We start from the raw sequence: 22,118 nt of genomic DNA, 5'->3' as shown, positions 1-22,118 counted from the left end.
GAAACAAGAGACCTCAAACACAGAAACGAACCACAGAAGAGGAATCTTGGAATAAAAACAAGCAAACCCAGAAAAATTGTCAGCGACGACCGGCGGCGGCGACAGCGGCTGGCGGTGGCGGCTGATCACGACACAGTGGTGGCAGCAGCAGACTATGGTAGCAGCAGTCAACAGCAGTGGTGGTGGCCGGTGGTTGCTTCCGGAATTCTAACTGGTAAAAATAAGGGTTAGCCTACGACGGCTGAAACCCTAAACTAAACTAGTAAACCAGAGGGAGACTTGAATCAGAAAGCTCTGATACCAACTTGAATGAAATATTCTGATTGATTATTTCATGAAGCTGAGTACATATATATATACAAGAGTTTAGGGATAGCTAAATAAGGAAAAGATCTATCCTAATAAAAGATAAAATATACTAAATATATTTATTCCCTATTTATTTAATCTACATATCTCAACAAATAGATTCTTCAATAGTTCCAGATTCAACATTATAAATCCTATAACCTTTAGAGCGATCAGAATAACCAAGTAATAGACATTTAGAGGACTTAGAATCAAATTTATGCAATGTATCCTTAGTATTTAAAACATAGCAAACACAACCAAAATGATGAAAATAAGAAATGTTGGGCTTTGTATTCTTCCACAATTCATAAGGAGTCTTATTCAGAATTGGTCTGATAGAGATTCTGTTCTGAATGTAACACGTTGTGTATACTGCCTCGGCCTAGAAGTGCTTTGCCATGCCAGTTTCTTGGATCATGGTTCTAGCCATCTCTTGGAGAGTTCTATTTTTCCTTTCAACGACACCATTCTGCTGAGGAGTTGTAGGACAAGAGAAATCATGTGATATCCCATAGGTATAGATTAGATCCTCAAACTTCTCATTCTCAAACTCTCCACCATGATCACTTCTGGCACGCACAATCCTGCAACCCTTCTCGTTTTGCACTTGGGCAACAAAGGTAGAGAACACAGAATGAGACTCATCCTTGCGTCTTAAGAATTTTACCCATGTCCAGCGGCTATAGTCATCAACAATGACCATCCCATATTTCTTGCCACCTATAGACTCAGTTTTCACTGGTCCAAATATGTCAATATGCAGAAGTTCCAATGACCTTGAAGTGGAAACAACATTCTTTGCCTTGAATGAGACTTTTGTAGATTTTCCCTTCTGACATGCTTCACAAAGAGCATCTGAAGAGAACTTCAGAGTGGGTAAGCCCCTGACAAGGTCAAGCTTACACAGCTGAGAAATCTTTCTCATACTGGCATGCCCTAACCGTCTATGCCATACCCATTGCTCCTCATTAACAGAAAGAAGACACTTTACTTTCTGAGATTCCAACTCAGATAATCTGATCTTATTGATGTTGTTCCGCCTCTGGCTGTTAAAAAGAACAGAGCCATCGATCTGACTTATAGCCCTGCAAGACTTTTGATTGAAAATAATGTCATAACCCTTGTCAGCTAATTGACATATTGACAAAAGATTATGCATTAAACCGTCTACCAACGGAACATTATCAATGCATGGACTCTTACCAACACTTATGGTACCAGAACCAATGATCTTACCCTTCTCATTGCCTCCAAACCAACTTCACCTCTAGGTTTAAGTTTTAGGTCTTGGAACATACGCTTTTCTCCTGTCATGTGTTGCGAGGATCCACTGTCCAGATACCATGATTGGTGTTTCAGTGGAGCGATCAAGGATATCTGCAACATAGATAATCTTTTCCTTAGGTACCCCCTTTCTGGGTCCTTTCTTGTTAGTTACCCCAGAAGTTCTGACAACTTTGGGTTTCTCAACATGATAATACAGGGGAATCTGAGCATGATATTTAGACATAGAGAAGGTTCCCTTTTTGAGGGGGGGATGAGCAACTTCAATAGTTAAAGGTTCAGGCAATATAGTACCATAAGGTACAAAATGTTCATACAAGGACTTTGTTTTAGGCATAGGAGGCTCCTTTCTACTGGGTCTAGAATAGCCAATGCCATTCATTCCATTTCTGCTCACGCCATAGATCATTGAAGCCATCAAGCTTCTATCTATGCTCTTAGCTAGGAATCTTTGAAAAGCCTTTTCATATTTTGATTCATTCTTAACATCAGAGGCATCATAGGCAACAACTTCTTCTAATTTAGCAATTTGATTCTTGAGCACAGAGTTAGAGTTAACTAAAACATGGTTACTCTCATTTAATTCAGAAATATTTTTCTCATGTTCAACAGAAGTTTTAGAGGCAGCAGAGTAATTCTTTTTCAACTTTTTATGCTTAGTCAAAAGAGAGTTATATTTATCCATAATTTCAGACAAGGCATCTTTGAGTTCAGAAATTGAGAAAGATGCAAATACCTCATTTTCATCATCTGAGTCTGGCTCTTCTTCTGATACAGATTCAGCATTAGGTGCATCATTTGATCTTGCTTCCTTGTCCTTGACAACCGCCATGAGTCCTTCTACGACTTCACCATCAGAATCAACTTCTTTTGAATCTGAGTCATCAAAAGTCACCATGAGACCTTTCTTTGCTTTGAAGTGCTTCTTAGGCTTCTTGTCCTTTTTCAGCTTGGGACAATCACTCTTGTAATGTCCAGGTTCTTTGCATTCGAAACAAGTGACTTCTTTTGATGAGGACTTCTTTTGACCGGATGACGATTCATGCTTTCCTTTGGCCTTTGTTGAACCTTTGTACTTGTTCTGCCTATGCTTCCAGATGTGGTTAAGCTTTCTGGAGATCAATGTTAGCTCATCTTCATCAGAATCTTCAGAGGATTCTTCGGATTCTTCTACTGCTTGAAGTGCCTTGGGCTTTTCAGATTTGGATTTCAAGGCTATAGACTTCTTCCTCTGAGTTTGATGCTCAGCGCGATCTAACTCATGACTCTTCAGCATGCTTATGAGTTCTTCTAAACTCAACTGGTCAATATCTCTGGAAAACTTCAAGGAAGTTATCAGAGGTACCCAATTCTCAGAAAGATCTCTAAGGATCCTCTTGACATGGTTAGCAGTGGTGTAACCTTTGTTGAGAACTCTTATTCCAGCAATAATCAACTGGAATCTGGAAAACATGTCGCCAATGGATTCGTTGGGTTCCATTTGGAAGGATTCATACTTTTTGATCAAAGACAACGCCTTTGTCTCTTTCACTTCTTTGTTTCCTTCATGAGTCATCTTCAAGGAATCAAAGATGGACTTAGCAGAATCACGATCAGTAATCTTCTCATATTCTTCATATGAGATAGCGTTGAGAAGAATGGTTCTAGCTCTATGATGATCTTTGTAGTCCTTATTCTGCTCACCTGTCATCTTGTCTCTTGAGATCTTTTCGCCATTAGCATCAACTGGACGCGTGTAGCCATCCACAACGATATCTCAGAGATCTGCATCGAAGCCAAGAAAGAAACTTTCAATTCTATATTTCCAGTACTCAAACTTTTCTCCATCAAAGACAAGAGGCTTTGCATTGTAGTAGTATTTTTGCGCATCACTGGTGGTCGTCATCACAGTTTTTCACATCGGCCCGGATCACTGAACACTGTTAGGTGTGGTAATCAGAACTTGCGCTCTGATACCAATTGAAGGTATGAAAAACGATAGAAGGGGGGGTTGAATAGCGTTTTGAAATAAAAAGTTTTTCCCTCTTAAGATTACAGAAAATCTTTTCCAGAACTGAAAACACAAAGTGCAGAGATAATAGATGGAGAGAAGCACACAGGTATTTTATCCTGGTTCACTTGAAAATCGCTCAAGCTAATCCAGTCCACCCGTTAAGGTGATTTCTTCCTTCTTAGAATGAAGGCAATCCACCATTCAAAGTTTCTTACAACTGCACTAGCAACCTGCATAGTGACTATCAATACAATGAACTAACAAACACTAAGATTCACTCTCTTAGTCTTCTCCAGGATCTGACCAACCTTGGTCCCTTAAGGAAATACAAACTCACTGTTTGAAAGATTTGGTTTACAATGTAGTGCTTCTAAGAAAGCTAAGGTAAACACAATAAGAACAAATGAAGAAATATTGCTAAGAGAATCGGTTGAATATTTGCTTGAGTTTTGCACAAATTTTCTTAACTTCTTTCTTCCATCTTCAACCTCTATATATACTCCAAGGTTTAGGGTTGTAGCCGTTGCATGGAATGCTACCGTTGGAGGGCAAATCCGGAACTTCCAAATTCTGCTATGGCTGAACATCTTAGGTAAGGCCGTCAAAATAGTACACTTGCTTTTGTACTTGAATAGCGACGTGAGCCTTAGCCTAGTTGACTTCCGATCTGGCGACGCTTCGTGTTGGGATGCGTGATCCTCTGACCTTCGCAGCTTCTGCTTCTGGACTGTTCATCAAAACTTCTGGTCATCAGAGTTGGAAGTACTTGGTCTTCAGAGCGAGCTTACTCTTGGACTTCAGAGTCTTCACTTCTTAGCTTCTGGACCTTCAGAGCATCTGATCATCAGAGCTTCTAGTCTTCAGAACTTGAAGTGATCTGAATCCACATCAGAGCTTATAATCTTCAGAACTTCTGAAGCAATTACTATTGTTCAAACAGAACACAGTGAGAGCGAAAGTGTTGCGTTGGCTACTCTTTTTGCTTTGTGCTTCTGATAAGTGTGTTTTTAGACCAGAGTCAGAGCCTGTCAATTAAACACTCAGAGAACAACGTTAGAGTATCATAATTGTTCATACACAATAATTAACTTGTAATCATCAAAAGATAGAGTTGTACTACCTGACCAAATCTTGGTCTTACATGAGAGACTCAGTACATTCCTTCTGGAAAATGGGTTCGTAAGGGGTAAAGTGGATACAACTCTCTTTTGCAAATCTAACAAAAATGGTATTCTGATTGTGCAAATCTATGTTGACGATATTATATTTGGCTCTGCTAATTCTTCTCTTTGCAAGGAATTTTCTAAGTTAATGCAGGCTGAATTTGAAATGAGTATGATGGGAGAACTCAAATACTTTATGGGAATTCAAGTAGATAAACAACCAGAAGCAATGTACATTCATCAAAGTAAATATACCAAAGAACTTATGAAGAAGTTAAACATGTCAGAATGTACTCCTGCTAAGACACCAATGCATCCTACATGCATTTTGGAGGTAGAAGACACAAGCTCAAAGGTTTGTCAGAAGCTCTATCGTGGTATGATAGACTCTCTTCTCTATATGACTGCATCCAAGCTAGATATTCTGTTTAGTGTACATCTGTGTGCTCGTTTCCAATCAGATCCTAGATAAACTCACTTAACTGTTGTTAAGAGAATTCTCAAATATCTGAAAGGTTCTACTAACCTAGGCTTGATGGGAAGTAAATTAGTCTCATGGGCGAGCAAGAGGCAATCTACAATTGCACTATCTACTGCAGAGGCAGAATACATCTCAGCAGCTATTTGCAGCACTCAGATGCTATGGATGAAACATCAGCTAGAAGATTATCAAATCTTTGAGAGCAATATTCCAATCTATTGTGACAACACTGCTGCTATTTCTCTAAGTAAGAATCCTATCTTACACTCAAGGGTCAAGCATATTGAGGTAAAGTATCACTTTATTAGAGATTATGTTCAGAAGGGCGTACTTCTTCTGAAGTTTGTGGATACTGACCATCAATGGGCAGATATTTTCACAAAGCCCTTAGCAGAGGATAGATTTAAGTTTATTCTGAAAAATCTGAATATGGACTTTTGTCCAGTATGAAGATGGATCAGAATCTCTGACTATGATACTTCCTTATCAGAAGTTGTCTAGCTCAGAATGTTACTTAATCAGAAGCTGGGTACCCATTGATATTCCTTCTGTTATAAGACATTAAACGCGTGTCAGATTTATTCTGATGCCTTGTTCCTTGTGCCTCTCGGGAATTTCTATTGTAATGATCACATCTACTTAATTCTCCACTGCGTGTTATTAGTATTTATTGCTTATTATTGCCACATTAATTTCTGGTCGTTGATATTTGCTTTTGCCTTTTGGTTTTTCAACTACTCGACGGTTACCTTCCAAAACCACTATTAACCCACGTTCCCACACACGTTCCCATCACCTCACTCATTCACACAAGTTTTCAAATCTCTAAGTGTTTAGTATTCTCTCTGTTCTCTCTCTCTTATCTTCATCCCTCTCTACCCAAAACCTTCAACCTTCATCATATCTCAATTCAACTCCTCTGATCCACAAGAACAAGCTGAACTTGAGCACTTGGCTGAGTACATGGCTACGGAATGGGCAGAAAAGGCTGCCGCTGAAGGAACTTCAAGGTTTCCAACAATGTTTGTTGGACTTCCCACCGGGCAATCTGCTCCAAGGGAGACATCTCAACCCAGAAATGAAGAACAACCACAACAACAAGAGGAAATCGACTTGGAAGATGAATAGCAAGTCATCCCTATCACTTAGAGGACTGTTGCTGTCCACTGCACCTTCAAGGTTGAAGAACTCACTGTTCTCAAGGAAGTGAGGGTAGACTTCAAGAATTTGGCTGATAATGGCATCGACATTCGACCGGAAATGGAAGCTCAAGGCTGGGAAAACTACTTTGACAGGCTATCTGGGCCAATCTATGCAAAATTGGTGAAGGAGTTCTAGAAACACGCTGAGTATGACAACTACTATGTTGTCTCACATGTTCTGGGAATGAAGTTTGGAGAAGGAAGGCGTTTCCAGAATGTGGACAACAGGCTTCCTGAGATGAAGACAATCATCAACAAGGAGCTATTCGTCAATTGGGATCCAAAGAAGACTGAATACAAGTCAAGTGATCTTCGTCCAACTCTGAGGGTTTGGCACAAGATCATCCTCTCATGAATCAATCCAAGGACGCTGCCAAGCTCCTCTGTCTACATCAACGCTACCCAAAAGCTGATGATTTTTCTCATCAAGGAGAAAAAGAAGTTGTGTCTACCCTTCTTCATCTTCTCCTACTTGAAGGAGTGCATCAAGAAGTCCAGACTCATAGGCGGTGAGAAAAAGAATGCAATATACTACATTCCCTTTGGGAAAATCCTCTCTGACATCTTTGTGGGGAGCAAGTTAGTCCAAGCTCTGACTGACGCATGCCGCACAGAGGATCTGACCGCAACTTTTGGAGAAGCCTTCAACGTGAAGAAGATGAAGATAGTGACAGTTACTACCGTTCCCTATTCTGACGAGCCTCAGGTGGAAATCATCCAGAAGAGGATCATCATTGATGACTATCCTCTATGGACAAGGCTGGACTCTCAAGACGCTATTCAGGAGTATGTAAATCTTCTGAGGGAACAATGAGTTGAAGTGGACTTTGAAGAATTCTACAACTCTCTTCCAGAATATCCGCTAGACATGTCAAGACCCTCCAGGAAGATGCCCCAAGAGTCAGACTCTGAAACTGAGAAGAAGTCCAAGAAGAAGAAGGCCAAGAAAATCAAGACAGAAACAAAGGCTGCTAAGCCTCAACCAACTCAAAGCAGAGCTCCAAGGATCACCAGATCATCTGCCAAGGAGTCAAGTAAGTCTCAAGCCGCTGTTTCTTCTGCTTCTATCATTTCTGTTAATGTCATTCCATCTTCTACTCCATCTCAAACACTCCCTCCTTTTTCTGCCCCACTTATTCCCAAATACCAATCTCTTACAACCCCTATTCCTTCAACTTTTGCCATTTCCACAACTGCTATCGCAGTCACAACCACCTCAGAACAACACATCCTTCACCTCCTAAACCAGACCTTCTGGATCGCATTCGTGAAGCATCCTCTCCCCCAACTCCTCAAATCATCCAACTCCCCTTCCGAAATAACCCAGATCAACCTCAAACGTCCTCTCCTATAAACACATCCTCCACTGAAAGAGAATTCCAACAAGTTCTGAAAGAAAGAAATTCTGGACCATCAGACGCCATCTTTAACCCTATTCCACACACCTCTCCTCTTTATAATCCCACACCCTTAAGTGTGGTATTTCCTCCTTTCTCTTCACCAGATTCACCACAAGTCTCCCTATCTAAATACTCTCTAGTAACCTCAACAGACATCGTGTTCTCTAACCCTGCACCTCAAACCCTTCCAGATCAGACCACTACTGATTAGGTAACTAAGAATTTGCCTCCAGCCTCTGAAGTAGAAACTTCTGCTCAAGCTGTTTCTGAAGCAACCAGCTCTAACCGTGCTGCTGCCACTCAACCTTCTCCTCAACTAAATCTCCCAATCATTCCATATACTTATCCAGAGCCTACCAATCTTCTGGAATGCATTAACATTTTTAATGATAGGGCAACAACGAGGCTAAGAAATCTCTACGCTTTAACTGGCTCAAGTGAGAAGCCTAATCTGGTTGATGCACAATGGGAGCAATTCTGTAGCTGGATGCAAAGTTATATTGAGGACATGCATGCATTTGCGGATCAAGAGCGTTTTGACTAGGTTGAACCTGCAAGGGTAAAGAAAGAAGTTATGGCTGAAAGAAGACAAGTTCTTCTGGAATCCAAACTCTTCATAAATCTGAGAGAAACAATTCAGAATACAAGAAACTGGGAAGAACACTCTGATGAAGCATTAGCACAAAGAGCACAAGCTGAAGCTCAGGAAGCTGAACTGGAAAAACTTGTTGCTCAAGCTGAAGAGATGGCAAGAGCTGCTGCTGCCAGGATTGAGGCTACCAAGTTAGAAGCTGCCAAGAAGGAAGCTGCTTGCTTGGAAGCTCTGGAAAGAGCCGCCAAGTTGGAAGCTGAAGCTGTTGCCTTAAAGGCTCAAGCCATTGATTCTGCTTCTACTTCTGAATCTGCTCCTGATCCGATTGCAACCTCTGCCTTGGTTGTAAGCACTGCCTTAGTTGCTACTTCTGCTCCTAACCCTTCTTCATTGCAAGCTGCTCTGCCTACTTCTGCTCAACCTAACCTCTCAACGCTGGCAACAACACTTAATGGTTTTCAGAGGCATATTGAAGAATGTTGGTCAATTCGCAAGTGCACGAATACCTCCGGGTTTTAAAATATCGAACCACAGGGATTGTGAGTGAGAATTGTTGATTTAAGTCTAAAGTTTGCAAGTTTCTAAAGCAATAAAATTCAGAAATTGGTTTTGGTTGTTTGTGACAAAAGTTTTGCAAAAGAGCAATGTTGAATATGTTGTAAATAACAATTGATAGAAAATTGCCTTGGGTTGATGATCATCTAATCCATTTTAGTCCACCTATCCTATGCATGTGTCACCTTGATTTATCTCTTGTTGTTATAGCCTATGTACTTACTAGTTGATTCCTCACAAAAGTAATTCTCTCAAACTGAAAGTTAAGCCCAATTCCTTGCGTACTTAAACATTCATAAGAGGTTCATAAGCATGTATATTCAGGCCAACAAAACCCTACCCTCACTCTATGCCTAGAAGCAAGTATAGAAGGATCTATTTCAATTCATGTCCCTAAATCATAACAAACTTCCATTTGATTATAATCTAGCCTATAGCAAAGGTGCACCAAAGCTAAACATGCATAATGGAAATGAAATACAAGATTAAATCAAGAACTCATGCATAGAGATAGGATTTAACAAACTAAAACTTCATAGAATCTCTTAACCCAAAGCAAAAAGGAAACTAGCCACTCATGGCTAGTGAATTCATGCAGAAAATGTAATGAAAACCTGAGAAAAATACAAGTTGGAAGCCTTCCTACAGCCCCAAAGTTCTCCTCAGCTCTCAAACTTGATCCAAAATGAGCAAAATGTCTCAATGTGTCAAAGAAATTGGCCTAAACCTTATTTATACACAAAAAATACGAGTCTGGGCGCTCAGGCGCCAATTCAGAGCGCCTGAGCGCCAATTGCATGCCCAAAACATGCTCTCTGGAGCTAATTCCCAGCGCCTGGGCGCCAATTCCTTGACCCTCTGAAAAATGCACTAGCGTCTAGGCGCCAATTCACAGCGCATAGGGGCTCAAACTTCGCTGGAACAGCCTTTTCAGCTTCTTGTAACTCCTCTTCAGCCCTCTTTAAGTCCTCCTTCAATTCCATGCTTCTTGGCCTTCTATTACCTTCAGTTTCTGCTCTCCAAACCTAGACAACAAGTCAAGGAATAATCTAGAAGCTCAAAGAGCTCATTAGCACAAGAGGTCCTTCATAAAACAAAAGAAAATCATGCAAGTCCTAAACTTAACTTAAAATGCAAGAAAACTCCCTATAAAACTACAAAATTACCAAAACAAAACAAAGACTCAAGAAAAGATAAAAATGCATGATAATGCATGAAACACTACATGAGACTCAACAAAAAGACTCAAAACAAACAAAGAAATGACCCTAAAAACACTACTAAAATAGGGTCATCAAAGAACATATTGCCTTCAATCTGAGTATGAAACAATTGATGGACCTCATTTTGTCAAGACTCTCAGATCCTAAACCTTAGTCTGTTAGGATTTTCTTTTGTCTCTAAATTTGTTTTAGTTTTTCCCTTATGTTCTGATTTTCACCTTCTATATATATATACAAGTTTTTCTTCTGACTCTTTGTTTCTGATCTTCTCTCATCTCATCTTGTGAACTTAGTCCTTATTTAAGGGGGAGTACCTTGTACTTCAATGCTAAGTTTTTCACACTCTTAGTCCTTTTTGCTTATGATAAAAAGGGGGAGTACGATCACCTTAAGTTTTTGATGTGTTAATTTTTCTTTTGGAGAATTTCAAGTGATCAATCGTTATGACTATAGATCTTTCATGAGGCAATAGCAAGGAATACATTTCACTTCTTCTGAAGTGATCATATGCTCTGAACTTTTAATAGTTCCGATATCTCAATGCTCATATCTTCATGTTAAACCGTTAAATGCATAACTCTGATTGACATAAAATTTAGCTCAGAATCTAGACTATTCTAACGTTTTACTAAGTCATAGATTCAGGGGGAGCTTTGCTCAGAATCAAGCTGATGACTTGGATTCAGAAGGAGCTATATAAACTATATACATCAGGATAAGTTTAACTCTGATTCCTTAAACTCTGAGTATATTCAATTTATTGTTTAAGAATTGTTCATCAAAATACTTGGTTTTGTCATCATAAAAAAGGGGGAGATTGTAAGACCAAGATTTGGTAAGGTGATACAAGTCTATGTTTTGATGATAACAAGTTTATTATTGTGTATGAACAATTAGGGTACTCTAACGTTTGTAAGTGTGTGACAAACAGGCTCTGATTCTGATTCAAAGGCCAAACTCATCAGAAGTTAAAGACCAAAGAGTAACCATTGTAACGCTTCTGCAATCACTACGTTCTTCTGAACGGTAGCAAACGCTTCAGATATTCTGAAGATTAAAGCTCTAATTTGGACTCTGAAAGATTCAAGCATTGTAAGACCCCGTTTTAGGGCATAGTATATTAATAATAATATTAAATAATATTATGGGAATTGTTTGTGTTATATGTGATATGATGCCTTTAGAAAGGACAATTATTTTATTAGGCACATTATTATACCTTAATAATATCTAGATGACGATGTACTCCTCATTACGATCGTTTTGACTGTAATATTGCTAGGGTTATTTTCCGACGACTTTTAGGTCAAAATTGGCCCAATAGCGGCGATGAGCTGGCGAATCGAGTCAAAGAGGACGATCTCGTGGGCCACACCTCATGGGGAGGTGCTGGGCATGATTTTAAGAATATTCTATGAGGGGATATTCCTTTGTTTTATTTTTGAAGGTTTTATTTAAATAAAATGGGTTTTTTATTTAAATAAAATGTATTTAATTATTTTTAAACCTATGGTTTATTAGATAATTAATTCTGAAAACTATTTTGGTGTTATTATGAGAGTGGTGCACGAAAGTTTGGAGCCAAATTATTGATAAGGTTTTTGAATTCAAAATTTTGAGTTTTAATGTGTTAAGGGTGGAAATTGTGCAATTAATACATTAATTCTTTTAGGATTTTACTTAAATTATTATTTTAAATATTTTTGGGTGAAAATATGCTGAAGATGGTGAGGTTGGACGGCCAAGAGCCTTGGATGAGAAGTAAGGGGACTTTTTTTCCAATTATTTCCTTATTTAACTAGGTTTTTATGAAAGGAGTGATTTAAGAGATTGATTTCTTTTAACTTTCAATTAATGAGAGGATTCTTTTATTATTTAAATTATATTCAGATTTATATATAAAAGTGATGCACTATTTTTATTCAAATATTAGGAGAAAGAAGTTGTTTTTGAAAATCCTAGAAATGGTGATGATGGTCGCCGGCCACATTAGGATTAAAGGGGGGGTTTCTTTTTTGTTTAATTATTAATTAAGAGGAATTAAATGCTTTAAGTTCAGCTTGGGCAAAATTTGTGAAAAACCCTAGCCCATTGTGTGTAGCCACCGGTTTTACAAGGGAAAGGGAGGGGTTTTCCTTTTTCTTTTTTCTCAAGCCAAGGAGGATGGAAAAATAGAAAGGCTAGCATTCAACTTTCACGTATGTTTTCCAGAAGAGAGAAAAGAAAAGTTTAGAGAGAAAAGTATGGTTTTGAGAGAGGAAAGGAAGGATCCGCCACCTTAGAAGGAGAAGAGAGGAGCCGCGAGAGAGAGAGAGAGAGAGAGAGAGAGAGAGAGAGAGAGAGAGAGAGAGAGAGAGAGATCAAGGGAGAAGATAGGAACTTCGAGCAGAGGAGGAGAGCAAGGATCATCTCTTCATTCTTCATATTTTCTTTCTCAAGTTTAAGGCAAAGGTGAGGGCTTTTCCGGTCTTGGGTAGAGTCTAGGTTATGTGATGCATGTTTTGGTTTGAATGCATTAAAAGCTTTCTTGTGATGATGTTTTGTCATCTCTCTAATATGTGAAACTTTGTATTGATCAAGTAGAGTCCTTTTGAACATGTTTTAGGGCCAAGGTTCTATTTTTACCTTCTCTCAAGGTTGATGCCATGATCTATGAAATTCTTAGATGAAATCATGCTATACTTGATGAATATGTTTGGATCTATGTGATAGTCTATAAAATGTGTTTTAGAATGAGTTATTTGATGATAAATATGTTGAAAAGCTTGCTGAATTTTTCATGTATTGTAAAATTAAGCATGATAACAAGATTTGATGATGCTCTAGATATGGTGGCCGAAACCCTAGTTTGTTAGGGTTAGGCGCATGTAACTTTCTTTTGTCTATGGATGCATGTGTTGATGTTAGTTGCTAGACTTTGTACTTGATATGTGAAGAAGCATGTTGCCATGATTACTTGATTGAGTTGATGATGCTTGGGCCGAACCCTAATGGCTCTTTGGGGTTAGGTGTTGACTATGTTTATTGATGAGAGCTTTTTGATAATTTTTCTACTCCTGTGAGGAATGGGACAAAACCCTAAACCTCTTGATGACCATGATGTGCATGTTAACTCATTAAGTTACCTCTATATAATGATATTAGTAACTAAACCTAGAGATGTGAACTTCGCTTGCATGTAGTGAATGTGTATGGCTATAGTGCTAGGTTATAGGCTATGGACCATGGGAACGATGGTGTCGTTAGAGACAAACGGTATACTTGCACACAAGGGAGTTGTTGTGGATTGACTGTGTGGTCTCCATGTGATAACCATGATTTAGTCATGGGATAAAGATTGATTGTGTGGTCTCCCTGAGAACTTGTGGATTGACTGTGTGGTCTCCACGTGACTTGGGTTGACTGTGTGGTCCCCTTGTGTTGTTCATCTGCGGATGATAGAGATTGGATCCAAGGTGTTGAGGTGGTTGTGTGAATTGTGAGGACGTTAGTCTAACTGAACCTTAAGTTGCTAACTCTAGAGATGAGTACTTGAGACCGATATTGATCTTATGATTATTCTGTAATTGTCTTATCTGTGGTTGATGCATGGGAACTGACCCTCTATTATCTGTTATTTGTTTTATTTTGGTGGGGGGGGGGGCAGATGACCTTGACAAAGAGTGCGGTGCATTCTTGGGAGCTGATACTCCGTGACGAGCCACTACCGGATGACGACTACACTTCTGATGAAGAGGAAGAAGAGAAAGAGGAAGAGGCCAAGGAATAGGGTTGGGTTGAGAGTCAGTCATTTTCTTTTTGGGTTGAGAGTACCGAGTTTGGGAAGCATTGAACCATTACTTTATTTTCATTTGGATATTTTACTTCGATGTAATTTACTTTGATTCCAAACATATATTTCATCCTATTTCAGATGGTCAATTGGATAGTTTTGCGATGTCGATTATTTTCCGCGTTTTAAAAACGTTTAAGTTTCAAGAGTTTCGTAAAATTGAACGTTTGTCATTAATTAAAGATGAATAATTGAATCGACGAAAATTCTTTATGAAACTTGTGAGGTTTGGTTACTGTCTGACACTCGAGAAATCGGGGCGTTACAAGCACTGAAGCTCTGAAGACCATATGTTCTGAGGAACGATCTAGAAGTTGAAGACTTGAAGACTTTGAAGTCCAAGAGTAAGCTGGCTTCCAAGACCAAAGCATTTCAAGTTCTGAAGACCAGAAGTTCTGAGTGAACGGTCCAGAAGCAGAAGTTCTGAAGGTTATAGGATCCAAGCTTTCTTCTGACTCTGATCACATTGCTTCACAAGTTCCAACATGAAGCGTCGCCAAAGATCAAGAGTCAATTAGGCTAAGGCAATGTCACTGTCAATAGTACAAAAGAAAGTTCACTATTCTGACAGCCTTACCTACGATGATCAGCCATAGCAGGTTCTAGAAATTCCAGAATTTCCCTCCAACGGATGGATTCTTTCAACGGATACAAACCCTAAACCTTGGAGTATTTAAAGGCTGAAGATATAAGAAATTGGCTAAGAAACTATTGTGCAATTCAAGTGAAAACTACAAGCGAATACCTTAGCAATATTTCTTCATTGTTCTTATTGTGTTTACCTTTTCTTGTTTAGAAGCACCTCATTGTAAACTAAACCTTCTACAAACTTTATTTGTATTTTCCTTGAGAGACCAGTGAGGTCAGTATTCTTGAGAAGACTAAAACAAGGTTGTCTTAGTGTTGCTAGTTCATAGGTTGTCAGTCACTTAGCAAGGTGTGCTAGCGCATTTGTAACAATCTTTGAAATAGGATTGCCTTCATTCTAAGAAGGAAGAAATCACCTTAACGGGTGGACTGGATTAGCTTGAGTGATTGATCAAGTGAACCAGCATAAAATCATTGTGTGATTTTCTTCATCGAAATCTCTTGCACGTTTTATTCTTTATACCGAAAAGATTGTCAATATCTTTGAGAGAAAGCTTTAAAACCTCAAAACCCTATTCAAACCCCCCCTTCTAGTGTTTTTCATACCTTCAGCTTGGAGTATTTAAAGGCTGAAGAAAGGATGTGAAATTCTAGTTCCCCTCAGACAGATGTGTTACACAATGTTCAGGACATTGTGTAGAACATGCACAGAATAAAACACAACGTTAAAAGAAATCACAAGTAACAACAACTGCAAAAGTAAATTACACAAGAGTTGTTAACCCAGTTCGGTGCAATGTCACCTACGTCTGGAGGGCTTCAGCCCAAGAAAGATAATCCACTATTATAGAGAATCAAGTACATCAAGGTCTTAGTTGAACATCCCCTGTTCACAGCCTTCCTACTTATTCCTACCAATGGATTATTACTTAGAACTCCCCCTAAGTATGAGACCTCTCTCACTTTCTCTCACAATCACTACCTCAGTGATTGAATCTCAAAGTACAAATGGTTGTAGAGAAACACTCTCAACGAAACACAACAACTCAGTGCTTATTTGATCAATGGAAGCAAATGAGTTGATTACAAAACACACACAAAGAACTCACAATGAAAACCCTGAAAACAACTATCACTCTATCAAATCTCTCTCGTGATCAGCTAGGGTTTCTTCAACACTTTAAATAGATGCTCCACCGGTGAAGTCTTCAATGGGCTTGAGCATCAAAGAGTCCATGTAGCAAAGTGGCAGTAAATCTTCAAAAAGATCTTCTCCACAAATAAGAACAAATCAACATTTAAGTTGGTCTACACAAATTAACCTTGTTTCCCTGAATAGGTTAATTCCATTAAGCACAGAAGATACGTCCAGCTAATGAAACTGTGTGAAGCACCGAAAAATCTTCACAATTAAAAACATAACGTGAAACATGTAAAACACTTCCAGCAACCTTAATCACAATGTCGTACCAGATGCTCCGGACATGAGGTTGCACAACAGACACAGACAATGTTGTTTGTCACACCATTAAGCACATCACACATCTTAGACAAAATGCAGCCAACACAAAAAGAATCTTCATCTACACAAAATACTCAACAATCTCCCCCTTTGGCAAATTTTTTCTAATACACCATATGCATCCCTTGAAGAATCAGAGAACTATCATAGCAGCAGATTAAACACATGAACACACCTTGCCTGAGATACGCAATACATCAACACAACAGAAGCATGCATCATAGGAACAATATTGGCGTCTGACATACTGAAACACATATTATCATACCATAGCAGCTCATCAAAAGAACATAAACATAACTTCCAAAGTTACCAAAGTAGTCATCATCCACAATCCACACTACTTACGTAGTCATCATTGTAACACCCCGATTTCAGTGGCGTCACTTTAGTAACCAAAGTAAACTTAATGCGGAAAAACGTAGATATTTTTTTTTTAATAATAACTAAGACAAGACTGAATTAAATAAAACCCAACAATAACAATAATCAGAACTAATATACAATATATAAACAGCCCCCGCTGTAGTAGTAACCTCGTCACGAGTAAACCTCCAGTGACGGAAAGAAAAGTGTAACGCCCGAAGGCAAAAGGTACAATCCACAAGAAAGGTCAAGTGTCCGCAACACCATCCCTCAAAACTGAGAATAAGCTGGCCCATCGGCCTGAAGCAAGACCTCCTAAGTCCAACCAACTCTCTGTGATTCTCGTAAAGAACCACACAAAAAGCTATAGGTGGGAAACTACCCTGTCCCGAATAAAACGAATAATGTTCAGAGCTAAGACTCTACTCCTACACTAATCCCATCTCGAGGAGCTCACACTAACACTCAATCCTACATGCTGGCATGATCGTCGTCCGAATTCGAAATCCAGAACGATCTAGTCTATGTACACCATCCGTCCTCCGCTCGCTATCGCGATGCGCTCCTGTTCCGGCATCCCAAATCTAGTTTCCCCCGAAGGGTGAACCGTCGTGAACCAGTCCGCCAAAGACATCTGACAAAGGGCGTTTGTCCGCCAAAGCACACACAGAAGACGCGAGGGTCAACTCCAAAGAATTACATAAATAATAGCACCAATAGATATAGATAAGAGAATAGCCACTTAGGCTTATAGCTAGGGATAACATCCTAGGGTTGCATTTTCCATAATGAACTTAACAGCAATAATAACAATTAACATGTTCCAAATAGGATTAACAAATAACAATCACACTCGACAACTAAATCAGTATGCATGAATGCAGGATGATTAGTCAAACAACGTCTCCGACTCTCACTCGACACGTCGCCACGTGATCTAGGTAAATTAAAGTCTCTAAAAGCTTACCCTAAGGTAAAGTCAATTCTGCGACAAAAGACACTTCTTCACATCCACATAGTAACTCATGATGATCTCCGGATCATCCGACTCATCTCAATTCGATGGTCACAACTGCTCAACAAGCAAAGAGTATCACATACTCGGAAACTCCCGGTTTCCCGGACTTATCCCCAGGATAGCCCAACAATTAGGCATGTCAAGTCGATCCAACCCCTTGGGTTGAACATACGGACTCGCACACGCAACTCCCACAATTAGGCATGTCGAGTCGATCCAACCCCCTGGGTTGAACATACGGACTCGCACACGCAACAAATGACAACGCCAAGTCGGTTCACTCAAAAGAGTCGAACATACGGACATTGCGCGTGTCCAATGACTATCGCCGAATCGATCCAATCCATCGGATTGAACATACGGATCCGCGCGAGTCGAAAGGTTATCGCTGAATCGATCCAATCCCTCGGATTGAACATACAGATTCACGCGTGCCTGAGTGACTACCGCCGAATCGATCCAATCCATCGGATTGAATATACGGATTCGCGCGTGTCGAAAAGTTGTCGCTGAATCGATCCAATCCCTCGGATTGAACATACGGATTCACGCGAGTCGAAAGGTTATCGCTGAATCGATCCAATCCCTCGGATTGAACATACGGATTCACGCGAGCCTGAGTGACTACCGCCGAATCGATCCAATCCATCGGATTGAATATACGGATTCGCGCGTGTCGAAAAGTTGTCGCTGAATCGATCCAATCCCTCGGATTGAACATACGGATTCACGCGAGTCGAAAGGTTATCGCTGAATCGATCCAATCCCTCGGATTGAACATACGGATTCACGCGAGCCTGAGTGACTACCGCCGAATCGATCCAATCCATCGGATTGAATATACGGATTCGCGCGTGTCAACAATTATTGCCGAATCGGCCCAACCCGTCTGGTTTGGACATACGGATTCGCGCCGCAAAGTCGAAGATACGCCCAACCACATAGCTGCTCCAACAGCACAACCACAATAGCTGCTCCAACAGCACAACAACAAACGCTGCTCCAACAGCACCACAACATCTACATACTCGAAGCCCCTCAACTTTCTCAATGCTGGGATCCGACGACAATTCTCGTTTTCCAAAACTATGATCTGCATCCAAAGCTTCCTTTCGAGTTTATTATCTTTATTTAAAGATTTAGAGGTTGTTTAATGTCTTATGAGTTTTCTTTTCAAAATAATATCCTTTTTAGTCTTATCGCAAATCCTATAAGTTCTCGGGATCTCCTAATCCCCAAATGACTCCAGAGAATGTCTCGATCCACAAACATCATAACAAGGCCCGAATCTCATTCGTCCTATCAAACTTTCTCAAAACTCTCAAAATAAAATCGGCATGACCTGCCCGCTATTCTCACCATTCAGAATCTCAGATCTCATTGCATAAGTATAAATAACTCAGCACAACCAATCAACATGTCATATATCAATATATTAAACAATAACCACATAGCACTTAGCATATAAGGCATGCACCACACATCCTAAATTACCCAATTAGCACTTAGCATGTCATTCACTCATCAAAAACATTCAGTAGATGCATCATCTACATTGTCAGCCGAAGCCTCAGAAAACATTTTCCAATCACACACAATTCCAGTGCATAAACAGTAAACAATGTCGAAACATCGACCCTAAGCATTAACTAGAGATTCAGTGAGAAGCCCTCACCTGTAGATTCTTCAGGACGATCTCCTAACACTTGTTCACAATCAAAGCCTTGCTCCTCTGGGAATTCCTCAAAATCACCTTTAGAGCAAAACCACAGAAATACTATTAGAATCTATCGAAAACTAAGCTATCGATACTTACTAAGGTTACTCGAAGTAATCTATACTCTAAGGTACGATAATCTAGCGCGAAAAGACAAGTTTTCGGAAAAGGAAATTTCCTCCTCCCCCCTAAATAGGTTCGGCCACTTTGTTTAATTGTGGGGTTCGATTTTTCTTCGATCAAACTTGGTTCCTATGCTTTCATAAGCCGTAACTAAGGGTATTCTGAACTCGGAAAAATTATCGGATCAAAAACTGTCGCAGGGGTATTTTGGTCATGATTTTTAACTTAGGATTTTCAAAACTGAAATCCCAAAAATAAAATTTTGCAGGGACGTCACCAACGACGTTTATGACAACTAATCCTACTAGCACTAAGCTAAGGCGATAGTTTTCAGCCTAAAGGTTGAAGCTTTACACCAAAAACTCCAAAAATGAGTATTTTAGGTTCAAATTGATTCCGGCGGAATTCCGGCGACATAACGGAAAATCTAATCCGGCAGAAGTGATCTTGGGCACATATAGAAGAGGTTTAGAATCAGAAATGAAAGATTCAGGATAGTTTTGCAAAAACCCATAAACTATCCACTCAGAAAACTCTACAGAAAAGCTATGGAAAAAGCGATCAGAGGTAAGGATTAGCGACTATACCTCGAAGCCTTGAAGTAGCAACTGATTGATCGACGATCAAGCAAGAGATGAAGAAAAACTCTTCTTCCTTCCTCTTCAATGGAGCTCGCGGGTTTGGGAGAGAAATGGAGGAGTTCTTGTAAATTTTCTCACCTTTCTTGCTATATATAGAAAATGGTAATTCGCGGGAAAATGAAAGTTTCGCGAATCTGATTTTTCCGGCATCATTCTCCATGAATTCTAAGATAGGTTTTGGCAAAGGAATTCCTAAGCTAAGAAGATGTCTCCTTGTATTTTTGGCAACTAATGCAAAGTCGGTGCAAATTCGGTGTAAAACTATTTTACCCGATAAGTTGCTTTTTGCATCGAATGTCGGAATGGAAAACTTCCTTCTGAAGAAAGATTGAAATCATCAAGAGAAATGGGTGTACGCGTGTAGAATATCCATTTGAAGCTCTGAATAGATAAAGTCTTCATTGTCGAGAAATTCTAGGGTTTTGAAATACCAGGGATTCGGTTTCGGCAAACTTCCGATGATTGGAATCGGACGTTCGTAGATCCTAGAGTTTCGCCTCGAAACGATTGTGATATATGGAAAAAGAGAAGTTCTAACATTTCTCTGAAGATTTTTGGAATTAACTTCCGTCGTGCCTAAAAGTGAAAATCAGCTATATACTAGGGTTTCTGACCTAGGTTAGGCGTATAACGATCGTGCTATAACTTAAATCGACTTCGATAAAATCCTTTGACTTTTCCTGAACTTTCTCCTTCATAAATATATTTCCTTTAATAAACTTTTGTTCAGGTTTCCCTTCTCAATACGTCAAGCCTAATCGTGAATGGAAATCTCTTCCACTTATTCTAAGCTTAAAAACTTGGGTCTTACAATCATCCACAATCCACACTACTTCTCCCCCTTATTAACATAATTTGGCAAAGGGTAGAGACAACATCATCCAGCATCAATTACAATCATATCGAATAAGAGCATAACAAATAAAACAAACTAACTAGAATCAGAACTAGATGCCCCAACATCCTGAACAACACCGGCCTGATTTCTATCTTCAGCCGCAGGAGCCTTACCCATAGTCAACCTCTTGATCAGCAGATCAACCTTCTTCTTCCTCTGAGTACAACTCACAATAGTGTCCTGAAGAGTCTTGGACACTTCCATAAGTTCAGAAAGAACATCACCAGGATCAGCAAAGGATATTGACACACTGAAATTCTCAGCTCCAACTTGATCAGTTTCAACAATAATGTCCTGGACATGTGGTCCAACATACAGCCCAGGATCAAAAGTAAGAGGAATGGCTTTCTGCAAAGGATGCTCATCTGAGGCCACAATCTCTGGGTGCTGGCTGAGGATGATCTCAGAGATCAGAGAAGGAAAATCAATGGGCAACTTCATAGGCAAAGTATCTGCATGCTTCATTGTTTGCTCAAAAACAAATGCTCCAAAATAAAATGGAGTCTTAGTGCCAATCAAGTAAATCAACTGGGCAAGACCAGTAGAAATGTGGGAAGAATGATTGGTTAGAAACCAATTTGCAGCTCCTATGCGGTTCAGCAAAGCATACTTGACACTCAAGGCGCCAGTAGACATTATACCCTTCTTGGGCCAAGATTTTACATGCCCGGCAGTGATCTCCTTGGTGATCACATTCAATGAAATGTCTCCAACATCAACACCCATAAAAGAATTAATCGAAATAGGAGAAAAATTAACAGGTTTACCTCTAGCATACATCTTCCTGTACTCTGCACTTCCAGCCATATTGCAGTCAAGGGTGATATTCACCACAAACTTCTTCACGAGCTTGTCAAAACAACGACCAAATCCAGATACAGTCTTCATGAGACCAGCAACAGCAATTAAGTCCAGCACTTCTTGACAAGAGAAACCCTTCTCTGGTAGATATACTTCCATCTTGATGCACTTTCCACAAAGTTGAAAGAGATATTATCCAGAGGAGCCTCTAGAACATTCACTGGGACTCTCCTTCCAGACATTTTTTTTTTGGCAGTCATGTCAATGTCTGAGACATCAGGCTCGACATCAGACACATCAGCATCTCTTCTTTTTCTCTTGACACTCTTCTTCTGAGGAGCCACTTCTTCAACTACAGCCTTCTTCTT

The 22,118-nt window shown here is 39.7% G+C and overlaps 1 protein-coding gene across 1 annotated transcript; it reads right to left on the bottom strand.

Annotated features, from left to right (window-relative positions):
* Positions 1-20,982: 20,982 nt before the first annotated feature.
* LOC130744305 (uncharacterized) lies at positions 20,983-21,909 on the bottom strand. The gene has a single exon (XM_057596494.1). It carries the CDS (start codon positions 21,907-21,909, stop codon positions 20,983-20,985), a length of 927 nt encoding a protein of 308 aa, XP_057452477.1.
* Positions 21,910-22,118: the final 209 nt, after the last annotated feature.

Source organism: Lotus japonicus, chromosome 3 (genome assembly GCF_012489685.1).
Source record: "Lotus japonicus ecotype B-129 chromosome 3, LjGifu_v1.2".
In the NCBI taxonomy this organism is placed as follows: domain Eukaryota; kingdom Viridiplantae; phylum Streptophyta; class Magnoliopsida; order Fabales; family Fabaceae; genus Lotus; species Lotus japonicus.
This window is presented reverse-complemented; position numbering and strand designations above follow the sequence as displayed.

Bases quoted from the DNA above. Each gene is read 5' to 3' on its own strand.
- LOC130744305 (XM_057596494.1), bottom strand. From the start codon at position 21,909: ATGGAAGTATATCTACCAGAGAAGGGTTTCTCTTGTCAAGAAGTGCTG.